This window comes from Phaethon aethereus (genome assembly GCF_964289735.1).
Source record: "Phaethon aethereus genome assembly, chromosome: 1".
Taxonomy (NCBI): domain Eukaryota; kingdom Metazoa; phylum Chordata; class Aves; order Phaethontiformes; family Phaethontidae; genus Phaethon; species Phaethon aethereus.
In genome coordinates, this window is record NC_138575.1 from 220688296 (window position 1) to 220713245 (window position 24950).

General features: G+C 45.8%; 1 protein-coding gene across 1 annotated transcript in view; it reads left to right on the forward strand.

Annotated features, from left to right (window-relative positions):
• The window catches only part of MAP6 (microtubule associated protein 6), a gene marked incomplete at its 3' end in the record, with an annotated part of 44512 nt that overhangs the window by 9848 nt on the left and 9714 nt on the right, over nucleotides 1-24950 (forward strand). Inside the window, exons 2-3 of the mRNA XM_082013910.1 lie at nucleotides 19513-19726; nucleotides 21407-21603. Coding sequence (XP_081870036.1) covers nucleotides 19513-19726; nucleotides 21407-21603 — 411 coding nt within the window. The remainder of the gene's footprint in view (nucleotides 1-19512; nucleotides 19727-21406; nucleotides 21604-24950) is intronic.

A 24950-nucleotide genomic window follows, 5' to 3' on the forward strand; every position in this document is an offset into this window, starting at 1 on the left:
GAGCAAACATCTTGGAAAGCATACATTTACGAGGAGCTGGACAATTTGGGTTTTCCAGAAATCCAGTTAGATCAGCTAAAAACATGGCTTTGGGAAGGTTGGAGCTGGCCAGGCTGGTGGGTTGCAGTAAAGAAACCTGTTTTGTGTCTGAGTGCTGGGTGAATGGCAAGAGAGGTTATCCAGGCATAGGAGGAGGAAATCCTTCAGGATCAGCCCTGACTACTGAGCTTCAGGCTTCCTCCTACGTTTTCCTTTGCCTTTCACCTTGAAGGAGACTGCGCATCTGCTCTCGTGCAGGCAGCTTTGTCTAAAAGAGATCAGTGCATCATGCTCGTACGGGCTGGACACACAGGCAGGAGCATGATTCCTGACTTGTCCCATTCCCAGATTTGGGCAGCAATGAGGCTGATGGTGGGTTTATTGGCTGAGACCTTCAAGGAGAAGCTGCAGGTTCCCTTAGGTTCCCTTCACTGTGAAGGGGGGGTCCCTTTCCCTCTCACATCCTCTTTGACTGTGGAGCTCCATCAACCTGAGCCCCAGAGGGAGGTTGAAAGGATGCTTGATGTCTTGCAAACACTTTTGCAGCTTGAGCCACACGTTACTACCAGTGCAGCACGGCAAACTCCCTATCAGTGGAGTTCCTAAAACTGAGGGGGGAATTGAAACTGAAAGGCCGCAATAAAGGTCTCCCTGGAGCCTGGAGCAGAGAAGGCTCCGGGGAGACCTTCCTGCAGCTGCCAGGGCTGAGAGGGGCTGAGGAGAAAGATGGGGACAGACTTTTTAGCAGGGCCTATTGTGATAGGACAAGGGGTAACGGTTTTAAACTGGAAGAGGGGAGATTTAGACTAAATGTAAGGAAGAAATTTTTGACACTGAGGGTGGTGAAACCCTGGCCCAGGTTGCCCAGAGAGGTGGTCAATGCCCCATCCCTGGAAACATCCCAGGTCAGGTTGGACGGGGCTCTGAGCACCCTGCTCGAGTTGGGGATGTCCCTGCTCATGGCAGGGGGTTGGACTAGATGGCCTTGAAAGGTCCCTTCCAATGCAAACTATTCTATGAATCTATAAATTATATGCAAAGGTCTGATTTTTCTGCTTTGCTGGATTTTGGGAGGGCAGCATGCTGGGTTGCAAATCAGGACTTCGACCATGCTTTTTGCTCTCGTTATTGGGCTATAAAATAGATGTGCAGAAGATCTGAGGTGGGGGGAGCAGTGGAAGATCAGAGCTTGCAAGCGCAAGATCCTATGACGGTGTGGAAAACCCTGGGCTGGGTTCACCCGGGGCTGACGTGCCATGGCTGGGCAACAGCCTCCCACCAGGTACCCCGTGCACCCAGGGGACGAAGGCGCAGGTCTCAGCCGAGCGGCAGAGCTTGTCACGGTGTCGGACAGTAGCTATGGCAACTCGCGCCGAGGGTTCCCGGAGAGGGCTGTGTTGGCAAGCAGCCCGGCGGAGGGAGGACACAAGGAAAACCACGTGTTCCCTCTGGGGAGCTGGGATGGGTTTCAGCAGCATCATTGTGCAGAGAGCAGGGGAGATGCTGTCGTTGAAAGCTGATGCGCTTTTTCCTCCATCGGTGGGGTAAAAGCCTCTGGCAGCGCTGGAGCGTTGCAGCGGCGTTGGAGCAAAGCTTGGTGCGGGATGCGACGTGGGGAGAGGTGATTTCATTGTGTTTCACAGAAGCACTCCCATGGCTCTGTGTAACCTGCAAGGCTGGAGGGGTCTGCTGCATTCAGCTGGTCTGAGTTCTGGGGTGACATAAAACAGGGTATTTCAGCCACCGACTGAAAGCTAGCCAGCCTTCAGAGGAGACGCAAAGGTCCGTCGCTTGATCCCACCCCAGAGCATGGGCTGAACTGGATGATTTCTGAGGTTCTCCCCAGCCCCATTTGCCATGATTCCCTTTCTTGCTTGTTCTAGGGCTGCTAACGTGCTGATCCCTGCCCATGGAGGAGAAAGAAGTTTCTCTTTTATGACCAGTTGCAATTTGTCTCTCCCTGGCCATTCTGAGAGCTGGAAATCCTCAGAAAACACAGGCATGTCTGTTGGCTTAGAGGGTAGATTTCTGGTTGGGCTTCTGCTGGTACCTCTGGACACATCTGAAGTCTTGGTAGCACTTTTGGTCAGCTTTTGCAAAGCCTAGCTCCTGCAGTGAGGTGGTTATGGGAGGCCCTCAGCTTCAGTCTAGACCAAGGGTCTTGCAGGGTGGTGCGATGTGTGAAGCTGGAAGTGAACAACTGGGAGATGTTTCTTTAAACTCAACGTGCCAGTGCTGTGAGTTGCAGCCAAGTGTGTCTGTCCAGCCCTTCCGATCTCAATGTTTGTTTTTTCCAGTGGTTCTTCAGGCACGTCTAGGAGTCTTTCGGTGGTGACAGACCCATCACCATCTTTTTCACACCCTGTTGGGGAGGAGGGATTCTCCCAGAAGCTAATGCTGCGATCTGGAAACCAGGGGTTTGACCATGTCACACTGATCTTTGAAATGAAAATTGGGTGGGAAGTCAAACTGGATGATGTGTAAAATTGAAAGGGAGTGAGGACATGGTGCTTTCACGTGAGACTTTTGACATGATGCAAAATAGGGGGAAACAGAAGCTTGTATTGTTGTTATGGCATGGAAAGGGCAAGGACATCTGTATGCTGCCATACAGGCCATGTCCCTGGCCTTTTTGTTCTAATGTCAGGGGGAGATACAAGCACTGAAATATGTAGAGGATGTATTTTATTTTAAGCTCTCAAAATGCTTGCAAACAATTCTGATTTAACCTGGTCCCCTCTCTGGATTTTAGTAGACACCATGTTCCCGCCCCTATGAGCATTGCTTGGTGCAAGACCAGAGTCTGGTAGTGTCCAGGTTTGGAGCTATGCCCTTGGTGTAGAAGCTGCATGGATGTGTTACGCAGAAGGTGAAATGAGGGGAATCACCTGATTATGCCCTGACTGTTGTGCATAATCCATCCCTCCACTGCACTGGTAGATGTGGAGACATCCCTTGGGAAGCTGCGGAGGTGCTGCAGATGTGTTCAGAGCTTCTGCAGGGACAAATAAACACCCCTCAATGCACCACGGGGCAAAAGAAGAGCTGTTGTGCTGCAGCTGCATGGCTTGAAGCATGCCCGGGTGATCATATACTCATGAAATATGATATTGTAGGAAATTAGTATACAATGTTCAGCGTAAGACTATATGGAAGGGTGTTTATTTACAAAATAGATTTTTATTGAGAAAATAGAGGAGTTGCTTTTCCCTCCTTTTTTCCCACCAATTTAATTCATTTACGCTCACCCCATATTCACAGATACAGAGATGTCCACATTCAGGTGGTCTGGCCAGGATCACTGATAGGGAGCACATAGGCTAAGGGGCACGAGCCTTTGAGTTCTTATTTAACCTCTTGGGTTGTTCTTGGCTGACAACCACAAACTTGCTTTTGGACAGATCTTTCATGTCCCTTAGGGATTACTGATCTCAGCATCAGCCTTGATAGGACTCTTTGGAGCTTGAGAGACATCTCCCAAGAGCTTGATCCAAATCTTAGTGGAGTCAATGGAAAACAAAACAAAAAAAACAATCCACCCCATACTCAGCTTGGAACATGGATTCTTTTCTGCATGAATATCACAGTTTTGGCTAGCAATACTATTCACTTAGCTCCTGCATCACATGGACCAAGCATTGCTGGGTTCAGAGAAGGGCTGAGATCTGCTCAAGCTCATAGCACAGTGGAGAGGAGCTGTTTCATCGCTTCTATATAAGATGCAGCCTACCTTAAATATCCCACAAGCAATTTAAGTTTACAGCATTAATTTACTCCTGTAGTTGTAACTGATGCCTTATTGCAGGCAAGAGATTTTTAAGGGCAGAAAGAGGCTTTAGGACCATCCTGTCTGAGTGCCTGTACCGCACTGTATTTCATCCACGTGATCTTGTGCCACATCCTTCACTTGTGTTTGGCTAAATCATTTTGGATGCTGGAATTGGAATTCGAAGAGATTTTGACGTATTGGAGAAAGGGCCTGAAATAAATAAGAAGCAGTTTCAGGAGAGGTGAGGGCAGGGTATGACATAGAGGTAGGAATCGTCAGTGGTACTGGTGGAGATGGGAACAGTTGGTGGAGGAGCAATTATGCAATGAATCACAAATCAAATGTCAGCAACGTTATTTAATGTAAAAAAAAACCAAACCAACAAAAACCCAAAAAAACACCCCACTCAAAAAAACCCCCAACTTTTGGGCAAGTAATGTACTGAGATGTACTGAGATGTATTTTACAAGTAAGATGTGACATCATTCCACATTAGTAAAGTCTTAGGTAGACTCTTTTATTCAAGTTTTGGCTTTGTACTTTAGCATAGCTGTGGACCAGAGAGAGTCCTGAGGACACCCATTGGAGAGGTCAGGAGAGCAGAAGACATGGTCGTTGCAGAAAGCTGGAAAGTATTGAATGGTTTTGGGTAGAGAACACCACAGAGAAATGGTTAATTGTCTTTGCATATATGAAGTATAACAGTCCATTGGGATGCTTGAACCCTTTGTAGTCACAGTCAAGAGGAGCAAGACTTGGATGTTGAAAGTTAAAAATGTACTAAGTGCTTTTCTGGAGCAAGTCCGAGGGATATTGTGCGTCCCTGGAGATGCCAGCAGGGTATCTCCACAGTCCCTCTCTTAACTAGGGAAAAAAAAAATTATTACCATTCATTCCCTGCATTGATTTTCTGTCTGCAGTGACCTTGGTGCTGCTTGCTTTTCTTTATGCTCCCCAGGGCACAGGTTGGATCAAGCAGTTGTAGTTTTAATAAAAAGTGCCTGGCTGTATGCGTGATGACATTTGATTCATATTATCTTGATGGCTTCTGCTGATCCTCAGTCATTACCCTGCTACCCTCTCTCCTCCCTGCCATGCTTTATCCTGTTGTTGGGGTCCAACTGTTGGAGTCTTATACCACGTAGGACCTCGTGTGTCTTTGCAGCCAAGACCAAATAACTCTTTAGTGGGCTTGAAGCCTGCTAACATGCGTGTATAGCTGGTGATTTGAAGTCAAGTGCATCATTGCCCTGCCTGGCTGAAAACCACCGCGTGGGGAGAGCTTGCACGGACACAAGAGCAGGCTCCATGCAGATGTCGCGGAGATCGATGGAAAAAGCACTATCATTCCGGGCAGGATCAGGATTTGATCCAACAGAGCACAGGGAGCATCGAGTGTAGCCAAGAATCTCCCCTTTTAACTGCTTTAGCTTTGCTCTCAGCAGAGTAAAACCCAACATGACAGCTTCAAGGCAATCATCTTTCCTGCCCTCCTTCGGGTTGTTTTTTTCTCTTGGCTGGAGTTATTTTTTGTAATGCAATATTTAATTATTACTTAATATAAACATTTTATGAGCTGTTACAAGGGGTGAATTATTTATGGGAGGGGAAGGAGGGCTTTTTTCCTTTCTGGTCTGTCGGTTGCAATAAATATCAATCTAGGAGTGTGTTTAAAACATGCATGCTCTGCCTGGGAGACAAGAACAGTGCCGCCTTCTCTCTCATCTCATCTCTCAATTAAGTACCTGCTTAATACATTTGTCCCTAGCATGTTTTATTTCTCGCTTAAGATTGGAACAGCTCCAAAAGAAAGAAGTACTTGCAGATCATCTCACTTCCAAATGCGTATTATTTACCTAGTGGATACAAATGGCTCAGAGAGGCTGTAAACATTTGCTGCGTGCACAAAAGCACTTAGTAATAACAAATCCTCCTTCCAGTTTTTTGCAGAAGAGTTATAAAACTTGTGCTTTTCATTTTTAGTCCCCAAATTTACTGCCTGGGAGCTTTTTTTTTTCCTTTTTTTTTTTTTTTTGCATTGGGAACAAGATTGCAGTGCATGCTTTTGTGCACTGGCAGCTGGGGTTAGGTTTTGGCAGGTAGGTCTTTGATCGCAGGTGATTACAGATGCTTGCAGAGAGCGTGTGGTGGAGGGATATTTTTATTCAGTCCTATCTTAACAATATCCTTCTTGGGAAGTGGGTTTCCATGATCCAGACATATTCTTAGGGCTATTTACGGCCACACTACAATGGCACCGTCTTCTGGACCAGGTATCTTTGGACACATGAGCATCGGTGCAGCACTGTGTCAAAGCGTTTGGCATATTTGCAACCTCCTCCAGATGCTCCAGGCTGCGTCTGGAGGTGCCAAAAGACCCCAAGGACCTCAGACCCCCGGGTGGTAACATCCCATCAGCTTCCAAAACCATGTTGATGGAAGATGCTCCTGAAAATGGGAGTGGTCTCTGAGTCTCGCAGGTTTCTGGGCTTTTGTCCCAGCCTGTGCAGCTCTTCGGACTTTGTTTTCTGCACACAGCGTTTCTAAATCCCCTTTTCTGGCACAGGCAGCCATGCACATGCCGCCATGCACATGCCCTGGGATTTTCTTTCATCTCTTCTTGGTTTTAGCTCCCCAGAGCATGTTACGTACAGGCTTCTTGTGTCTGGAAACAGAAACTTCGTCTCTGCTCCACTTTCTCCTCTGAAGGGAGTAAATCCTACACTTTGCATGTTGTTTATTGCTGTATGCCATGCCTTGAGGTTCCAGACACTCTGATTTCAGGGCTCCTTTTGGCTTCACGCCTCTCCTTCAGAGCAGAGCACCAGCCTCAGTAGCACGGGGCCGTCCTCACACGCGTGTGAAGGCTGTGTTTCCCCGATTGTTTCAGTGTGCTCCGAGTGATGCTTTTGATCAAACCCAGTGAGGGGCTTCTGAACGTGAGCATCTTTGATGTAAAGACACAACCCATTCTGTCGGTGCTTTGCTTTCACGGCTTTCCGCTCGCTGCAAGCACCGGAGAAGCCCTTGAAAACAGCCAGTTAATTGTAAAACAACCTTCTTCCAGAATCTGCTTTCTCACCGTTTCCCATATAAAGCTTTCTAACAGTCCTCCTTATCCTCTTTTATTTCATGACAGCTTCCGTGCGGACAGCGTGGTACCAGCAGTGACCAGTAATTGCTTCGTTCACTCACGTCGGTCCTTGTTTTACCTCATTAGGAGGAGATTTCACAATACAGCCATCTGCTCCAGTCCCTTGTGCTGCCTCTTTCTCAGACTCCCTCGAGACAGCTTTGGTGGTTCCAGTATTTACCGATTCGGTACCGTGGGACTAATCCAGTTGTTGGGGAGCCGGAGTCAGCGAGTTCTTCCCATTACATCGTTATTGATGCGCAAGTGATGCTGATGGTCTCCCCAGGTTGCAGAGGGGCAGGTGGGGAAACGGATTGTGTTTTCTACACTCATTTTCTCATTTCCTACAATTCATCTAGTTTTGTGCTTCCTGCAGGCAGGGATAGCTTCTAAAGAAAGATGGGTCAACTAGAAGCAGCGTGGACTTGAGTATTACATTGTTAAAAGTGATATTCTTTAATGGACCTAATTTTGCTCCCATTACACCCGTGCAGCCCCGGTGATTTGTGGCATTCTGTTTTATAGTTTCCTAAAGCTTTGTCCTCTTCCCAAAGAAGCCTTCCTACCTCCCACACTGTACCCCTAAACTGTCTGCCCATCCAGTCAGCCCAGCTTAGTCTTTCCATGCTGCTTTTAAAGCAACCTTCCTCACAGCACCCAGGGCAATTTCAGTATAATTTCCCTGTGTTTCCTCCCCAGTAATTCTACATATGTCATGCAAACTCTGGAGCGGGAGCTCTGCACCTTACCTTCCACAGCAGGAATCAAATTTACATCTACATTTTGCAGCCCTTGAAATAAGACAGTGAAATCCAACTCAGCCTGTCACTGCTTTCCCTTTGCTCAGTAATCCTTTATCTTAAGATCCTCGCTCAAACCTCATCTTTCTTCTTTCATCTGCTTAGTTTACATCCAGCTCTGTTATGGTTCTTCCAACTAGAAAGAATTGCAACCTCTTACTTTCCACTAAAGAAATATGTAACAGGTACATTGCAGAGGAAGGCGTAAAATGGAAAGCAGAATTCAGCTCTGTCTGTCAAAGCCAGCAACAGGCTACTCACTTTTGCCCGCTAAAAAGATACTTTAGATTCATTATTATATATAAAATCTTGTAAAGAAATAGCACAGGCTCAAATACATGCGCACACATAGGCAGAGCAGAGGCAGGTGATCGGACCAAATGTAGATTAATCTTGCATTCATCCACGTTCTGCACGGCGTTGTTAGAGGCGGTGCAGTTGTCACACTGCATACATCGTGTGTAGCGCATCTCCCTATGCCTGGCTTCACCTGCTTGCGTTACACACTTGGGACACAGTGCAAATGCAGCTCATCAAGCTGCAGACCCATTTGCTGTGAAATATTCATCGTGTTAGGTCTGGTACCCCAGCTGATGGATTCAAGGGTCTTCTTGGAGGAGTTCTTGCAAAAAATATCTGCACCGATCAGTGGGAAACCACGAACCTGTGTGCAGTGGGATGCCACTCACAGGCATGCCTTGTGGCTGGATGATGTATAAAAGGCCATGGATTTGAATTCTCTTTCCTTTTCTGAGAATATTATGCATCCAAAGCATGTATATGTAAGACATTTGGATGACATGTTATTTTCTATATTTTACTTTGTAGACTAAAATAGGATAAAAATGGGTGTCTTTGGAGCCTAAGCATATGTTCATGCTTTGCTTTGACAAAAGGTGGCATTTTAGCTTGGAGGCTCTGAGCTGTTGAAATGTAAGATCACTTAGGAGGTACTTGGTTGTTACTACACTCAGATTTCAGTGGTCTAATAGAAAATAAGAGGCCATTCTGGTTACAGCTTGGCATGTAAGCTGGTCCAGAGGCTTCTCTATCTTGTAGGCATCTAGGAGACATATCCATTGGTGTGAGCAGCAATTGAGGCTGTGACCTTACATCAGTATCTCCATCAGCTCTGCAGAAGCATTGAAGGGAGACGAGGGATGCTGCCAGGAGACAACAGAGTTAGACCGTGTGTTTACCTGTCACGGGCAGTATGGACAGAAGAAATAATGTGGTATTCAGCATGTTTCTGCTCCATCCCAAGGAAAAACTTGCATACTGCATGTTTTGGCCACTAAATTTGCCATGGGGCTTGGTTTACCACTCTTCTACTTAGGGGTCAAGGTCCTTGTTCCTCAATGCCTTCTCCATGACTGTCCATGGGTATTCTGATTCATGATCTCCCTTTACATGTCACATCTTGGACATGTAAACCTTTTGAAATCAGGTGACTAGGTCCTTCTATCAAAGCCCACACCAGAATTGCTTTCGTATATTGGCTGGAACAGACTGCAACTAACCAGTCTCTTCATTTTTCATGTGTACGATTAAGTCTTAGAACACCTGGTGCCCAATCAGCATATGAAGGATATTCTGATACAGTCTTATAGTAGCTACTATGGTGAGGAGCAAATACTGATGCCCCAAGTCATCAATGCAGTGGCAAAATAGCTGCTATTTAAGTTTCACCATCTTCCTCCTTTACCCCCTTTACTGCTGAATCCATTTCTACTCCCGTGTCAGGATGAGCAATTACACTGTCACGCAGACTAGAAATGAAATCAAAAAGCAACACTAATTTTGAGCTGCATTAGAAATACAGAAAGAAGGGAAGTAATGATTCCCTGAAGGGAGCAGAAAAATGCAGCTAGTCAAAAAACACAGCAGAGCTTCTATTTCATGTGAAACAGCCATTTTCTCACCTTCCTTCATAGAAACCCATCCTTCTGCATCCGTGATTTGGATGATAATTGAACAAAATGAGACAAAATCTTACCTGTCGTCCCCAGCACCACCCATATCCATCTTTTGCGTCAAGGGCAAACCTTGCGGTTTCTATGCAGCTGAACTGCAGTGTCACTAAAGCATTCCCGGGCTGGAGAAGGGCCAGGATCTAGGGAACAGGAGCTGGTGATGAGCTCAAGCAGCTTTGCACCAGAGCTTTCAGGAAAGTCAGGACAGCGGTGTTTCCTCAGCAGTCCCTGCCCAGCATTATGGGGATAAATGGTCTTCATGAAACCCCCACAACTCCAGCAGTGTGAATGGAGCAATCTGGACCAGAACTGTCTTAGCAGTGCTGGTCAGTGAGATGCACCGTCCTTCATCTCCTTGGGCAGCAGCTCGTCATTTCTCTAAGAGTCTATTCTGTCGTCACCAAAAGGCAATGCCTTTGAATTCCCTCCCCGTCCTGCTGCAGGATCTCTGATCATACTATGAGTTCATGAAATGCAATTGCTTCATTTTACCTAAATAGCTTCATTTTCCCCAGCCTTAGCTAGTACATCTTGCTGCACCAGATTCCCTTCTTAAAAATCACGTTGTAGATTCACATATAGCTTTTGCAGCGTGGTCCACCAAGCTCTGATTCGGGAAGATATTTATACCCATATTTACATGTAAGGAGCAGCTAAGAGCCACTGTGCAGGTGCTGAAGCATGTTGCTGAACTGAAATAATGCATTTTTAATTCCTCTCTTGTTTGTGTCTTCAGACGCTTGAAAAAAGAGGCTAAAAACATCTCTCCACGAAGAATCCCACTGGAGCCAAAGGCTCACGAGGCCACCACCTGAGCACAGCTGCAGTGTGCCATTTTGCATGGGGATGGGCAGACTTTAGCTGGAAACAGACCCAGCGAGCAGTGTCACCACAGGCAGCTGCCGGTTTCTCTGTATCCCATCAGATATTCAAATAAATTCATTGCACTCAACATGAATTGCACTGAAAAACCTTTGCAATTGAAGAAGAGCAGAATTTACAATGCTGTGTTGTCTTTGCAAGTTCTTCTTTTCCTAATATGAAGGTTTCTTCTCAAGGTTTTTTTTTCCTTTGGGACCTTACCATGTGTTACTGAGTGAGCCTTCTTAATTCATGGGTCCATATCTTGATAATAGCTGTGCAATTGTGCGTGTTTGGCTTGCGAGGGAGTCAGATACATGAAGCTTTTTGGCCCAGCAAACTCTTACAGGAGGACATTGGCTCCCCTCATCCTGCAGCCCATCAAGATCTGCCTGTGGCAATACTTTTCTCAATCCTAATCTTGCTCCAGCACCCTGTCACTGAAGATGCTTTTGTGTCAAAGCATCCATGCTATGAGCTGTTTTGTTTGTTTAATCTTGTGGCAAATTTTACAGTCATCTGCCTATTTGGAGGATGAGGGGGATGAGACACTGCTCTTGCTCCAGCCAACTGGAGAACAGACATATAGGCCATTAAATGGGATGTTAGCAGAGCTTCGACCCAGCCCTGACCCATTTTCCAGGGGTGAACACATTTACAGATGGGTTATTTCTGCAAGCAAACTCAGAAGTGTCAGGCTGTGATCACCCTGGGAGCTCTCCTAGCAGGCTGCATTGTCTGGCTGCTCAGTATCCCAGTGGCTGTCTATTCCTTATGGATGGTCCTCAAGTCTCCTATTTCTCTCTGCTGAGACATGAGCAGTGGCAGGGCTGTTACTCTTGGGGTTGCTCTCCCACAGCTCTGTTGCTCGCTCAGCACCTTGGCCCTCTGCAGTGTTCACCGTCACCTTCGGTCATGTATTTATGACATTTTAGACATGACGGCATGTGCAATAATTCTGCCTCCGTGGAAGGCCATGCTACATGGCCCTCGGGCAATGCAATATCGATAATCTGTGGGCTGCTGACTCAAGCGACTTTTATAAATGGATCACAGCATGGTTCCTCTCTGCCAAACTTGACTTCATCCTTTTCAGTACATTAATCATATCTTGCTCTTAGCCTGCTTCAGCCAGTGCTAAAATCTCCCTATTGAAGGCTCAGCATTTTCCTCCTTTTCTATGCCAGTGATCTACTTGATGGACCCTAACCAGGAATGTCCACAGACGCTGGTCCTTCCCCAGCCTGCTCACACTTACTCCATTGTGCATTGTCCAAGTTTCAAATTCATACGTTAATATGTCACATTGTTTTAGTCTTTGTACACAATTAGATATTGGCTCATCCAAACGAACTTGCTCTGTGTACGTATATATGTGTGTGCGCGCGCACGCATGTCTTTGAGGTTGATTGTTAATGTTTGGGAAAAAAATAATCTTGGGCACCAGGAGCGTGATTATACCATTCAGAGTCTCAGTGCAGCTTTACAGTAAATTATTGTATACAAGATAATAGCATGGGCATTAGAGGATAAAGCTGTCATTAAGCATCCATATAGGAGCTGGAGACAGGGCACTTGGTGCAGCAGACAACGAGGGGGTAGTTCTTGCACTTGCAGTGGCAAATGTTGCATGTTGACAAGACCAGGAGCTGGTTGGAATTAACCTTTTAACCGAAGGGGGCTGGGCTGGAAGATGGGATGAAACGGTTGAAGTCAGTGTCTTGGGGTGCAGGGGACACACGGTGTTGCACTAATGTGTCAGGCCGTCAGAAGCAGCAAGGAATCACTCAGGTCCAGGATTTTAGGCTTGCTCTGGGAGGCGAGAACATGTTGTGCTGTCTACTATTGCACGAGGGACCTCAGCATGGGGCGGTGTTCCTTTGTTGCTGAAAATGTGTTAGCAGTCATGTTTTGGCTCTTGCAGAATAGTAACCATTGATCAGGCTTATCTTTAAAATTAATTGTGTTTGCAGGAGGATACACAGCCTGTTTACATTGAGTCCAAATGGAATTTTTCTATTCACATTAGAAAAGAACAGCTTTAGGATCAAAACATGTGCACGGTCTTCATATGAACAATCCTTTGTGAACAGAATTTGCTCACAGTCCAGCTAGTTTGATATCATCTGGCTGATCATGGCCAGGACCCAGCAAGCGGAGGGAGATTGGAGGAGATTCCTAGAGTGTGGAATAGCTCCTTCTTTGGCCGATAGTTTGCAGAGGACAGCTAAATGCTGAAGAGCGGTGTTAATGATTATCTTGAGGATGTGTTGCTGAAATCTCCTTTGAAAACTCTGAATATTCTCAATATCCATCTAAACAGACATGACTTAATTGAATCTCATTATATACTGGACTTCAGTGACCTCCTTTAGCATTGAGTTCCAGAGTTCCAGCAGCCATTATCATTGATTTGGGGTTTTCCCCCTGTTTCGTTTCATTGAACTTCTCTTGTTCTGCATTAAGAGGGAAAAGGGAACTAGAGAATATTTAGGAGCAAATGATACTCTATTCCAGAAAGGCAAAATAATTTGAAAACCCCAGACAAATTTGCTACTTAGTTTGGCCAAAATATGTATTTTTTCATTGTTGTTTTGTTAAGAGGAATATTAAAGAGAAATGTGATGTTCTGAAATATTCCTTCTGAAACAGTTTGATCTTTTGCTTCATAAAGGGACTTATAGTCCTTTTGTGTAGTACTAAGTAAAATAAGGAAAAAATGGAATGCAAAAGAATTAAAGAAACTGAAAAAGAAAGTTAACTTTTCATTTTAGAATGAATGAAACATTCCAGATAAAACATTTTGTAAAGGATTTTTTTTTTCCCCCCCAGTGAAAAATCTGAATATTTTTCATTTTTGTCTGAGCCATAGTTTTCCAGATTAAGCTAGAAATGTCCCTTCTGTGCAGGACCCCACTGTGAGGTTCCTGGTCTCCCTTTTCTGCCCCATTCATTATTTCATACGTGCACATCGGTACGAGAGAGTCAGGCTGGCTCAGTGCCTGTAAAACTGTCAGCAGAATACATTTAACATCCTGTGCTGATTCTGAACAAACATAACCTCTCTTTAAAGTCCTTTGAAGTAGGTGGAAGCTTTGAGGAGGTGGTTAGTTAAACCTGGCACCGTCTTCCCCTCCTTCCCCCTCCTGGCTTCGCTCTGGCATCAATAGGTGAAGGAAATCAATGCCTACACTGATGTTGGTGAGCATCTCCAGAGAGGGCTGCATGCCATAGCTTGGAGCTCACATCAACCTCATGTCCCCTGGCTGGGCTGGAGGAGGATGTTCAAGTCATCTTCACCTGCAACCACCTTTAGCAATCCTCAGCCAGGGGGAAAATGCAATTAAAATAAAATAACCAGGGTGGATGAAGACCCATGCAAGGGCAATGTGGTGGAAACTGATACACGTGGAGAGCAACTCTTGGCTTTAATGGATATAGATCAGGCCACCACCTCCGCAGGCTACTGTCATCTTATAAGAAGTTCTGCTACCTATTAATTTGCAAGACCTCTGCCCCATCCTGTGCAGCTCTGTGCCCTCATCAGGTCTGTAGATGGCTAAACTTCCCTTACCTGGAAATTTTTCCTGTTGGACTTGGCTTGCAAAAGGTCATCTGATATCTCATATACCCCTTTTTGTTGAGTTGCATTTTGATCTCCATTTCAGGTCAGCACTGGGTTCCCGACGGATTCTAATGATTCTTTGTAAGGCTAGGACCAGAACTAGGCAGAAAATTAGGAGACATGTAATTTGCTGTTATTTAAGTTCAGCCCCTTTGTTTCATGCCAGAAGAGCAATACTTAAAATCTTCCTCATCAAAATTAAGAGCAATGAAAATCCCTTGGAGAAAGAATTACACAGCTGGACTAAGCTGTGCCTGTTGGGTATGTCCATAATGGCACTAGTCCATGCACGTGACTTACCCATGCAGCGTGAGCAAAGGCTTTTGCTCAGGTTTTAGGCGAGCTTTGAGCCTGAGCTCTTTTAGGATGGGGTCTAGCATGCTCCTGAAATACTTCCAGAGTTAATTTTGTGTGGAGCTGTTTATGGTGGTCCAGATGCCAGTATGACTGGCTGTTCTCAAAACAGGGTGAAATAACATTTTCAGGACTCATTTCAGATTGCAGCTGGAATTTGTAAATTTTGGGCACCTTCCCCACAAATGGGCCTTGAGATGTTAAGTAGTAATGGGGGAGGTCTCAGAACTGCCGAGGCTTTCTGCAAGCCAGGGTTAGTTTTAGTGTTATGGAAGCAACCAATATGATACTGTAGAGAACAGATTTTTTTTACCAGTCCTAGTGTACCAAAAAAACCAACTCTTAAAACTACTGCTTTTCTTCTCACTTCTTTGCTGTATATAAGGACTATATAAAGTTATAAAACAGCATCGCTGAGTGACGATGCTGGAGCATTGGGCCAGTTCCAGATAGCATGGTGCAACTGCCCGAAGAGGGTGTAGCTATGCCATGGACTCTTTGGACAACATGAGCTTATGGTGACATAGAACCGTATCAGACAGACATTTGATGGAGAGTCACCAGACCTGGAAGGGGGACTTAGGTCACCTTCCTGAGACATGCCCCCCATCCCTACAATCAACGGAGATGCAGACCCCAAGCATGGCACCTGCCTCCTTGTTTGTACTTTGCATTAGTAAATTCAGTGTGCCTGACACTCAAATGTGATGAACCAGGCTGTGAAGTTGCTAGCACACCCCTGCCTATGTTTTTGGCCCAAGGTAACTAGTACATTTCCAAGCAATTTTTGGGCTGGGTTCTGAAGCTGGCATATACGAAGGGCGGTTCCCAACAGTCTGTTTTCCCTCATTCATCTGTGATGGAGAGATTTAGGAATTTGTACTTTCGTGCGAATTAACCATGGTAAGTTGAGTTTCTGGGCACTGATGCAATCAGCACAGAATAGCCTGTGTCTATTCTAGTAACACTTTTTTTACAGTTTATGTGTTGCCTGATATATCAAAAATAGGCACTGAGATCAGCTTTCTGCACCAGGCATAGCTGTAGTAAATGTTCTGAATTCCTCTCCTCCTTCCACTGCCTCTGCAAGCTCTGTATAGCAGATAGGCAGTACTGGGCACACTGGGTGCTTGAACATGGTCGCAGCAGGGAGTAGCTGTTCCATCCCAGGAATGGTAGGACTCCATAAAATATGGCCCATGCTCTCTCTCATGCTTGTAGGACCTGGCTCTAGTGTAGTAGCTGGTGATATGAAATCATGCACATTTGCCTGAAAAGGATTTAGAATAGAATCATAGAATCATAGAATGGTTTGGGTTGGAAGGAACCTTTAAAAGATCAACTAGTCCAACCCCCCTGCCATGAGCAGGGACATCTTCAACTAGAGCAGGTTGCTCAGAGCCCCATCCAACCTGACTTTGAATGCTTCCATAGATGGAGCATCTACCACCTCTCTGGGCAACCTGTTACTTATAGATGTGCGCTGAGTCTGTGTGACCTGCCTGGTATTTACAACTTCTTTGTCAACACTGTAAAATATTTCAAGACCAATAGCCTTCTATCCTCCACTTCCAGAGAAGATGGTTGCTGAGCTACTTCAGAGCTGGTGGACATAGTGCATCAGCATGCATCCACCTCCAAACGGCTATTGGTCTATGCTTTGCCTGCAAAGCCAGGCTCGTCTTGGGACATGCAGTGTAGTCAAGGGTCCTGTCACCAAGTACAGCGGCGCTGAGTGCTCACAGAATTGCTACATCTGCATTGAGACCAGCAAAGCAAGGATGGAGGAGAACAGAGGAATTCATTATAGTTTTTAACGGTCAGATGAGGTCGGTTGTTGTATTAACAGCCCAGCTCTATTGCATGACCTCTTGCTTTAGCGTTTCAGCAACCAGCCCATGGGATTGCAGAAATGCATTCCCTGCCAGCCCGCAGGTAGCACGTGGCTTTTCTCTCCCTTTTCCCCACCTCACGTGTCTGCCTTTCCTACAGAGATCGCAGGCTTTTCAGGGAGTAGCCCATCTCTTTCTGCATGTTCGCATAATGCAGTGCATAATGCAGTTGCCAAGCACTATGGTAACAAATACTATCACGCTGCTTCAAAACTTACCTCCATATAAACCAGCATTTTATGAGCAGCAGAATAAATAAATCCTGGTTCGTATTCCATCTATAAAGTCCAGCCCCTACGTGCACAATACTACATCCTCCATTCTCTGTCTCTGGTTCTGTACATGCAAGCTGTGCTTAGTTTTGCTGATTGACCTCGTGGTCCACGTGGGCTGGTTGGCCAGCTGGCCTTAGAATGAGTGAGAAAATTAATTTTACCTGGCTTTCCCTCAACTGAAGAGCACTGTTTGGATGTTTCTCCTGTGCCCACTTGCTGATTTTGAGGAAAGGTGGTGGGATTTTCACGTCTGAGATTTCTACCTCTGCCACAAATACGATAAAAAATAGCTAACAAGTTCAGAAGTTGCTAGGAAGGAATCTGAGTGACAGATGGACATGGGCAGAGAAAAATGAGTGCATGATTTTATTTCCTTTGGAAAGCAGTTGAAAATATAGTCTACTTTGGAACAAAAGTGGATCCTAGGAAGAAGCCTCTTACCTTCTGAGGAGCTTGGGTTGAACTTTGAGTTTGTCAGTGAAGTATTCACATCTTTGATCCAGTTCTTTAAAGATGTTTCCTCTTCCTTTCTCTCAGCTCTTCATGCAGAAGGGATATTTTAACAATGGACTGCAGAGAAATATCTGTGGACAAATGGGTGGCGTTCAGTGAACAGGAACCAAGGTGACACAGATGAGCCTATTCATGTATTGCTTGTTCAGTTACAACAGTTTCATGAAGAACAGCATCCTTCAAACAGGCAGTACCCCATGTCTTTTGGCAGCATTATCCAAGCCCAAGAAGGGCTGAATAATAAAAGAGAGGAAGGATATATAATAATAAAAGAAATACAGGGAAAAGAAAAGGTAGGTGTAGCTGGAATCAACAATAAGAAAGGATGGAGAACTGGCGGTGGGATTTGTCTCACAGATTAAGACACCTTAAGAGGGGTGTATGTGTGAGTGTCTTCACTTGTGCTAGATGTCTGTATTCCTGTCAGTGGGGATCTAGACAGTCAACAGGCCAAAGAGGCATTCAGCTCATCCTAAAGCAGTCACCTGCTTTAGGCATAGGGAGGGGCTGTCCAACCTCCACTGACTGTGTTGGCCAGTCCGCATTGACTACCACAAGGAGTACCACAGTCACCCTGCAGATGTGGTGAGACCTTTAACGTATGTGTCTTAGGAGGAGAAACCCACCCAGGAGACTATCGCAACCCGCAGTTATCTTGGAAGAGAGGGGTTTTTTCCGTCTTTGCAGTGGGATTAGATGAATGGGAAACGTGATACTGGGTGGGCAGGGAGCTGCACTGATCATGCACGTGAAGGGATCGTTTAGTACTGTTCCCTGAGCACAACAGATTGAGTTCTGCAGCCTAGCCTCCCTGCCAAGGAAGTGTGTGTGCATGTCCATACTGAAGCTTTCCTGAGCCTCTGACCTCAGTCGGACTGCTTATCTTCATAAAAGTAAAAACTGAGTATTTCCATGACCATTTGTCAAATTTGGTTGAAGCTGATTAAGATGTTCAAAGCTATTACAGGAAGGGATTTGACTGGCAGATACATAGTACCTCACACAGGGCTTATTTCCCCAATAAACCAGGCTGAAAACAAGTAACGCAGCCCAAAGGTGGTTGAGGGGAAGAGAGTCTGCAACTTAGAGGTCCCATTGCCTCAGAGGTCCTGAAATTTAAGACAAGGGCTTTGATTTCCATGGAAAATTCACTCCTTTGCAGAGGGCTTGTATCACCACCATCAGGATAGCTCCTGGCTTGCATTGGAGTCTTAAGGGTCTAAACAGTCCCTGGGACTATGTCTGAGCACAACCCATTTAAGGTTGTGGTTTCTCCATTTTGGAGATGGGGTTTCTTGGGTTTTCTCCATCCCCATTCTCAGATGAATGGCAATTTTTAGAGAGAAAATAAAATGGTTTGTGTCAAAACTGGAAAGATGTTGTTGTTCTGTTGGGAAGAACTACAAAATGCAAGAGAAGTAGTCTGTGAATGGGAACCAGAGTGTGTCCAGCAGATGCTGAAAATCTTTGAAATGTGTTTGGGGTTTTTTTCTCCAAAAAGTTGCAGCTCTGTCCAAAAAAAATGAAAGCTGGTGTTATTTTTTTCACTAACTTGCAAATTCACCATCAGCTAATAAAGAGAAGCCATAACTCACAATACCTGATAAACTGTGCATTTGTTACTCTGCTGGAGTTTATATCTAAGACAATTTTATCTTAAACTATTCCTTTATGGAATTAACAAAACTGTTGTGCATAATTTGGTGCAATATAGGTGAAATTATATAATTCATTATTTATCAGTCTGGGTGAGCGATGTTTGTAGTGGTATCTTGTCCCGTTACACTTCTGAATCACCCAGCTCACTTGCCTGCAGGGAAGTTTGCTGAGAGATGTGTGTATTCGGTGTTGAGTTGCAGAACATGAATTTTGATGTTCCTTTCTATTCCTTTCCACCCTAATTGCAAGAGTCAGGAACTGCTTGCAGGTAGCTTCAGTGCAGAGGTGCAGCTGTAGAGACAAAAAAGCATCTATGTTTTCAAAAAAAGCATTGCATTCACGTCTGAGGCCAGCTTTTCAGAGGGCACCTGACCACTGTCACACAAGTAGCAGGCTGTCTGGTGCCCAGAACTTGCTGATTTTAATAGACCAAATTTCCTTTGAACTTCTCCTAATGTGTCAAAAATGAGCTGTTGGGAGCCAGTTTCTCTGTAAACTGATGGAGGCAAAAGCCCTTCCAGGTAGATCTTGTTGACCGGTGGGGGATTTTATTCCCACATTACCACTACTCTCCTGCTGGTTTAGTTCCTGAACCCTTTTCTCTTTTTTTGATCTTCAGAAACGAGTTCAGACCCTGGGTAGACATCAAGCCTGTGAAAGCTATAAAAGCGAAGGCCCAGTACAAGCCACCAGAGGAGAAAATGACCCACGAAACTAGTTACAGTGCTCAATTCAAGGGGGAAACCAGTAAGCCTGCTCCAGCCGATAACAAATTCCTGGAGCGCAGAAGGATACGCACTCTCTACAGCGAACCCTACAAAGAACCGCCAAAGGTGAGAAACGCAGCAGAAGGGACCTGGGGCCATCACTGCTCCTGGTGGGACGTGTTCAACACAGTAAGGCTGGGCTGAACACTGCTGGCTGTCATTCCCTATATATGCCATCTTCATTTCCAACCAGTGGGTGGGATCCACCTTGGAGATGATGGTGGGTGAAAAGCTGGACAGGAGCCGGCAATGTGCGCTCGCAGCCCAGAAGCCAACCATATCCTGGGCTGCCCCCAAAGCCGCGTGGCCAGCAGGGCGAGGGAGGGGATTCTGCCTCTCTGCCCCACTCTGGGGAGACCCCCCGGCAGTGCTGCGTCCAGCTCTGGAGCCCTCGGCACAGGAGAGACATGGACCTGCTGGAGCAGGGCCAGAGGAGGCCCCAGCAATGCTCCGAGGGCTGGAACAGCTCTGCTGGGAGGACAGGCTGGGAGAGTTGTGGGGTTCAGCCTGGAGAAGAGAAGGCTCTGGGGAGACCTTCCTGCAGCTGCCAGTACTTAAAGGGGGCCTACAGGAAAGATGGGGAGGGACTCTTTATCAGGGAGTGTAGAGGTAGGACAAGGGGTAATGGTTTTAAACTGAAAGAAGATGGATTTAGATGAGATATTAGGAAGAAATTCTTTCCTGTGAGTGTGGTGAGACACTGGAACAGGTTTCCCAGAGAAGCTGTGGATGGCCCATCATGGGAAGTGTTCAAGGTGAGGCTGGATGGGGCTCTGAGCAACCTGATCTGATTGAAGGTGCCCCTGCTCATGGCAGGGGGGTTGGGCTAGATGATCTTTAAAGGTCCCTTCCAACCCAAACCATGCTGTGATTCTACAGGCAGATTGATGCACTTTGGAGACAATAGTGCCCTACGTCAAACCGTAAAGTGAGTGTAGGGCCCAGATGAAGCACTTTTTTGCATTGTCATTTCCCAGGTCATTATCTGGACAGCTTTCTCTTTCTCCCTTCAAAGCTATAGACACCCCACATCAACCTTTATCCCAGGAACAACAGGGTAAGAGCCAGATCTTCATCTGGAATTAATTCAGGTGCTCCACAGATTTTGACAGAAAACACTTTTGGCTTTCATCAGATGGAGGACATGTGTCAAGAAGGGCCTGGGCTGAAATCTCTTCCAGCCTTGTTTTCTAGGAGCATCAGAGGATCTGCATGTAGACGTAGTCAGTCTGTGTGGTTTTAGTCTTTCACAGAGTCTGTAACTGCTTCGATTTGTGAGGTCTCAGAGGGATGGCAGGGCCAGCGTGGAGGAGCTGAAGGCTTCTGTTGCTCCTTAATTTTGAAGCTGTCCTCCCTACTTTGGGGGCTGTAGAAACATGTGGTTTCAAGACACTGTTGTGGACTTTGCTCAGGTACCAGTCAGTGTCCTGCACCCCAGCTGCCCCAAGTAATTTTTCTCCATTGTAGCATTAGGGACAAAGAGACTGAGGAGTCATGTCCTGCAAGAAAGGTGGGGATTTGTACCAGCCTCATTGTCCCAAGCACCATTTCTCTGCTTCGACACCAGAGAGAGACAATCCCCTCTGGGCTTGCAAAGCCCCTCTTGAAGTCAGAGGGCAGGGCATAGCTGAGAAGTAACATTCATGCTGTTTCTGATCTAAATTCTGTTTTCTATCTGTCCTTGTGTCTCTCTCTTTCTCTCGCTCCATCTCTGTGTTGTCGTTTTGCGTGTCGCCCTCCATGCAGGTGGAAAAGCCTAGCGTAAAGCCTTCCAAACCAAAAAAGACCACAACAAGCCATAAACCCCTGAAAAAGGCCAAAGACAAGCAGATTGCATCTGGTCGGGCTGCCAAGAAAAAGAGCGCTGAGACCTCCAACACAGCAAAGCCAGAGGACAAGGAGAAAAGTAAAGAGATGAACAATAAACTGGCTGAGGCAAAAGAGTAAATGTCACTGCACTTTCCTTTCTTTGTTTTTTCCCTTTTCTTTCTTTCCTTTTTTTCCCTTTTTTTCTTTGATTAAACAAAGGCCACAAAATTAATTAGAGGCTTCTAATCTGCTTTTTGTTCTGATTGTATTAGAAGCTTTTCTGTTTTATTTCCAAGGAGGATTAGGGAATCCTTGTTTATGAGGTCAGGTTGTTCTGCTTTGCCTGCACAACACGGCTCTGCACAGAGTGAGGGACGTGGGAATGCACAAGCAGGATCGCAGGAGACAAAGGTGATGGATCAACCATTGGATGCATCCAGCAGCCTGTCCCTTTACTCAGGCTTGGTCCTTCAATGCTTTGATGGTGTAGAAGTGCCCCTTGAGCACGGAAGGGCTGTGCTCTCATCCCGTGAGGCCCTTTTGGGGTTGGCCATTGTTTGGTCATCTCACATTGGTGTCAACAGGTGAAAGGTTTTGGAGTCAGAGAGGATCAGAGGTTCATTCATGGTGCTGTGGATCTGCCGTAAATCTTCTAGAATCAGTGTGTGGCCAAGAGAAATTTCCCCTGATGACACTGGTGGGACTTTTGCTCCAAGAAGCAACGGGAAAGGAGATCCCGTGCAAACAAAGGGCCAAATGCCCCCCAGGGTAGCTGGGGGGGGCGGGGGGGGGTAGGTCTAGCTGCATCAAGGCAGCTTCACCCATTAACACCACTTGAAGTCCTTGATTTTTTACGAAAAAGGAGTAAGGGAAGGCGCAGAGAGCAGTGAAGACTTCTCAAGCATGTGGCAGGTCATACTAGGCTATTGGCAGGCTGTTCTTCCCTATTGTTTCCCCTAGTTTAGGGATCTTTTTTGTTATTCCTCGTTTGTTTTGAATCTTGGTCTGCTTTCTTCACTTCTGGGGTGTCAGTAGACAGAGCTAGATTTCAGAAAGAGATTTAGTTCGCAAACATGACCTTCCAAGGGGTAGAAAGAAATGAGTCACCAAGGTTGGCTAGAGCTGTCAGCCCCCATTGTTTTGACTCTACCAGCTGTTGGAGTTCATATTGGCTCATAAGCATCCTAAGAGGGCCATAAACCACTTGCTGGGATCCCTAGACTCCCTCCAGGCAAGATCTCAGGGTTTCGATCCTATTTACTGTGCTTTTACTCTAGGAAATCTCTATGCCCAGCAAGACCAGTTTGGAATCTGTAAACACAGCGGGACGATTTGTCAGTGAGCATGAACTGACCCAACAGACTGTCATTGCATACCCTAAAATTTGGGTCGCTGTGTCAATGAGAGCCAGGAGAGGTATGGTCCCAATCCAAATTTATGTGCCTAACTCCTGGATTGGGTCTTAAATATGTAAGGATTAATCTTGATCCCACTAGACTGAGCTGTTGAACTCGTCCTGTAACAGAGTAGCTGCAAGTCAAGATACAGGGTTCTTCTTTATATTTGCAGCTCAATATTTCTATCCTAACGTTCAGTCCACCTTGAAACTTTCAGAGAACAGACAATTGGGAAGAACAAAGAGTGAGATGGGAAGTAGGGTAGGGAGGTGGTGTAAGAGGAGGCTATCAGAACTGTATTGCTGTAGAGGTGTTTGAATGAGAAAAGTCTTGCTACTAGGATATTTTAGAGGTGTGAAGCTATCTGACAGAAAAAGGGCTGGGAGAGTGAGGAGTCCCATTTCTAGGGTTTCACCACATTAGAATTGGGTCTTTTGGAAAGAAAAATGAGTGGTGGGCTACAAGGCTGAGAGGAAGTTTCCAAAGAGGAGGGAAGCTCTGTGGTATACAGATAGTGACATTTGCTGGCCTTAGTAATGAATAAATGCCAAGTTCAGTGTATTGTGTGATGTGTCCTGTTTGCCTTGCGCTAACAGCCTAAAGCTTTGAGTATAAGTAAGTGTAGTGTTCTGAATTCAGTGGTGTATTTCCAGGCTTAGCTGTGTTAGAACTGTGTGCTATGAGCTAGTCAGGTTGTGTATGTGGAAAATACATATTCATATATAGACATATATATATATTTAAACCTCCGATATTTAGGAGGAAACCAGGGAAATCCTCCAGGAAGTAAAACTGTGGAAATCTTTGCGAATGTAGTGCATTTTTTGATGTGCATGCTCCATGGAGATGCTGACCTGTCCATATTGACCATTGCTTTTCTGAGTGCTCAGAAGCCCTTGCAGCACTGTTCGAGTGCAAAGCTCAGCTCTGTCTCCAGAGCAGCTCAGCGAAAGGCTTGTGTTGAGCTGGTGGAAAAGAATGCTGCTCACAGCTCTTCCTACACTGTCACACAAGGGACAACTGGCCAGAGAAGCCTGAGCTTCCAAGACTTGGTGTGATTCCTTGGCATTTAGATGCTTCATCCATCTTCACACTCCTCAATAATGTCCTTTCCTATCGCAGGATGTAGCAACAGCCGTGAAGATGACGTGTCACAGCAGGCAGAACATGTCAGGAAGGCACGTAGGCAGTTACCAATAGCCCAACACACCAATCTCACTGTACATAAGGAAAAATTATGCCAAACGATTCTCCCAATTATTTTTTGGCCCGAAGCTTCACATTCAAAGAGACAGCACACTTGCCACCATTTCAACCTTGAATTCAGTGGGAATTTAGCCCTTAACTTCAAGGGTAACCAAATTTTGCGTAAGGAACATCATTAAGATGCTCAGACCACCTAATCCAAGCATCCCCATGACTGTGGATCAACCACTCATCGTCTAGGGCTTCAGGGTTGCCTCTTCTCGATGAAGAGCATCCATCACGGTGTTTGAATGAAACATGCACAGTGAGTGGTCAGAATATGGCCTTATGTTTCCTTAATACATGAAGCTTTTGGTGGCATCTAACTACAAAGCTAGGTATGAAGTGCTAGACAATGGTCTAAATTCCCTCTCTAGCGAAGGAACTTTCCAAGGGCTATTGAACTATCTATTTTGGACACCTCTCTTTGGGTGGGATGAATGATCCTTGGAAGGTTTCAATCTTTGCAGAAAGAGCCTGGAAGACCAGTAGAGCCTGGGGACCTCCCTCCCAGACAGCAACAAAATAGGGATATAAATCCTGGCCTTTGCTCCATGTGCACCAGGTCCTCAGCATACATCCAAGCACAGTTTAGCATTGCACTGAATGCCAGGAACTGCAGCAGAGTCAGGCCTCAGGGTGAAATCCTCCACTGCTCTCCCTGCCACAGACTTTATGCTCATCCGACCCACTCAGGTTTATCAGAAAGGAGACCAAATCTCTGCTGTTTCAAGTTCACTTTGGACTCTGAGCTTGTCGATCCCACTGGGAAAGAGTTCTCTGCTGTTTTGTGTTTCCAGCTACCACAATGCTGATTCTGTTCCACTGCTAATTTTTAT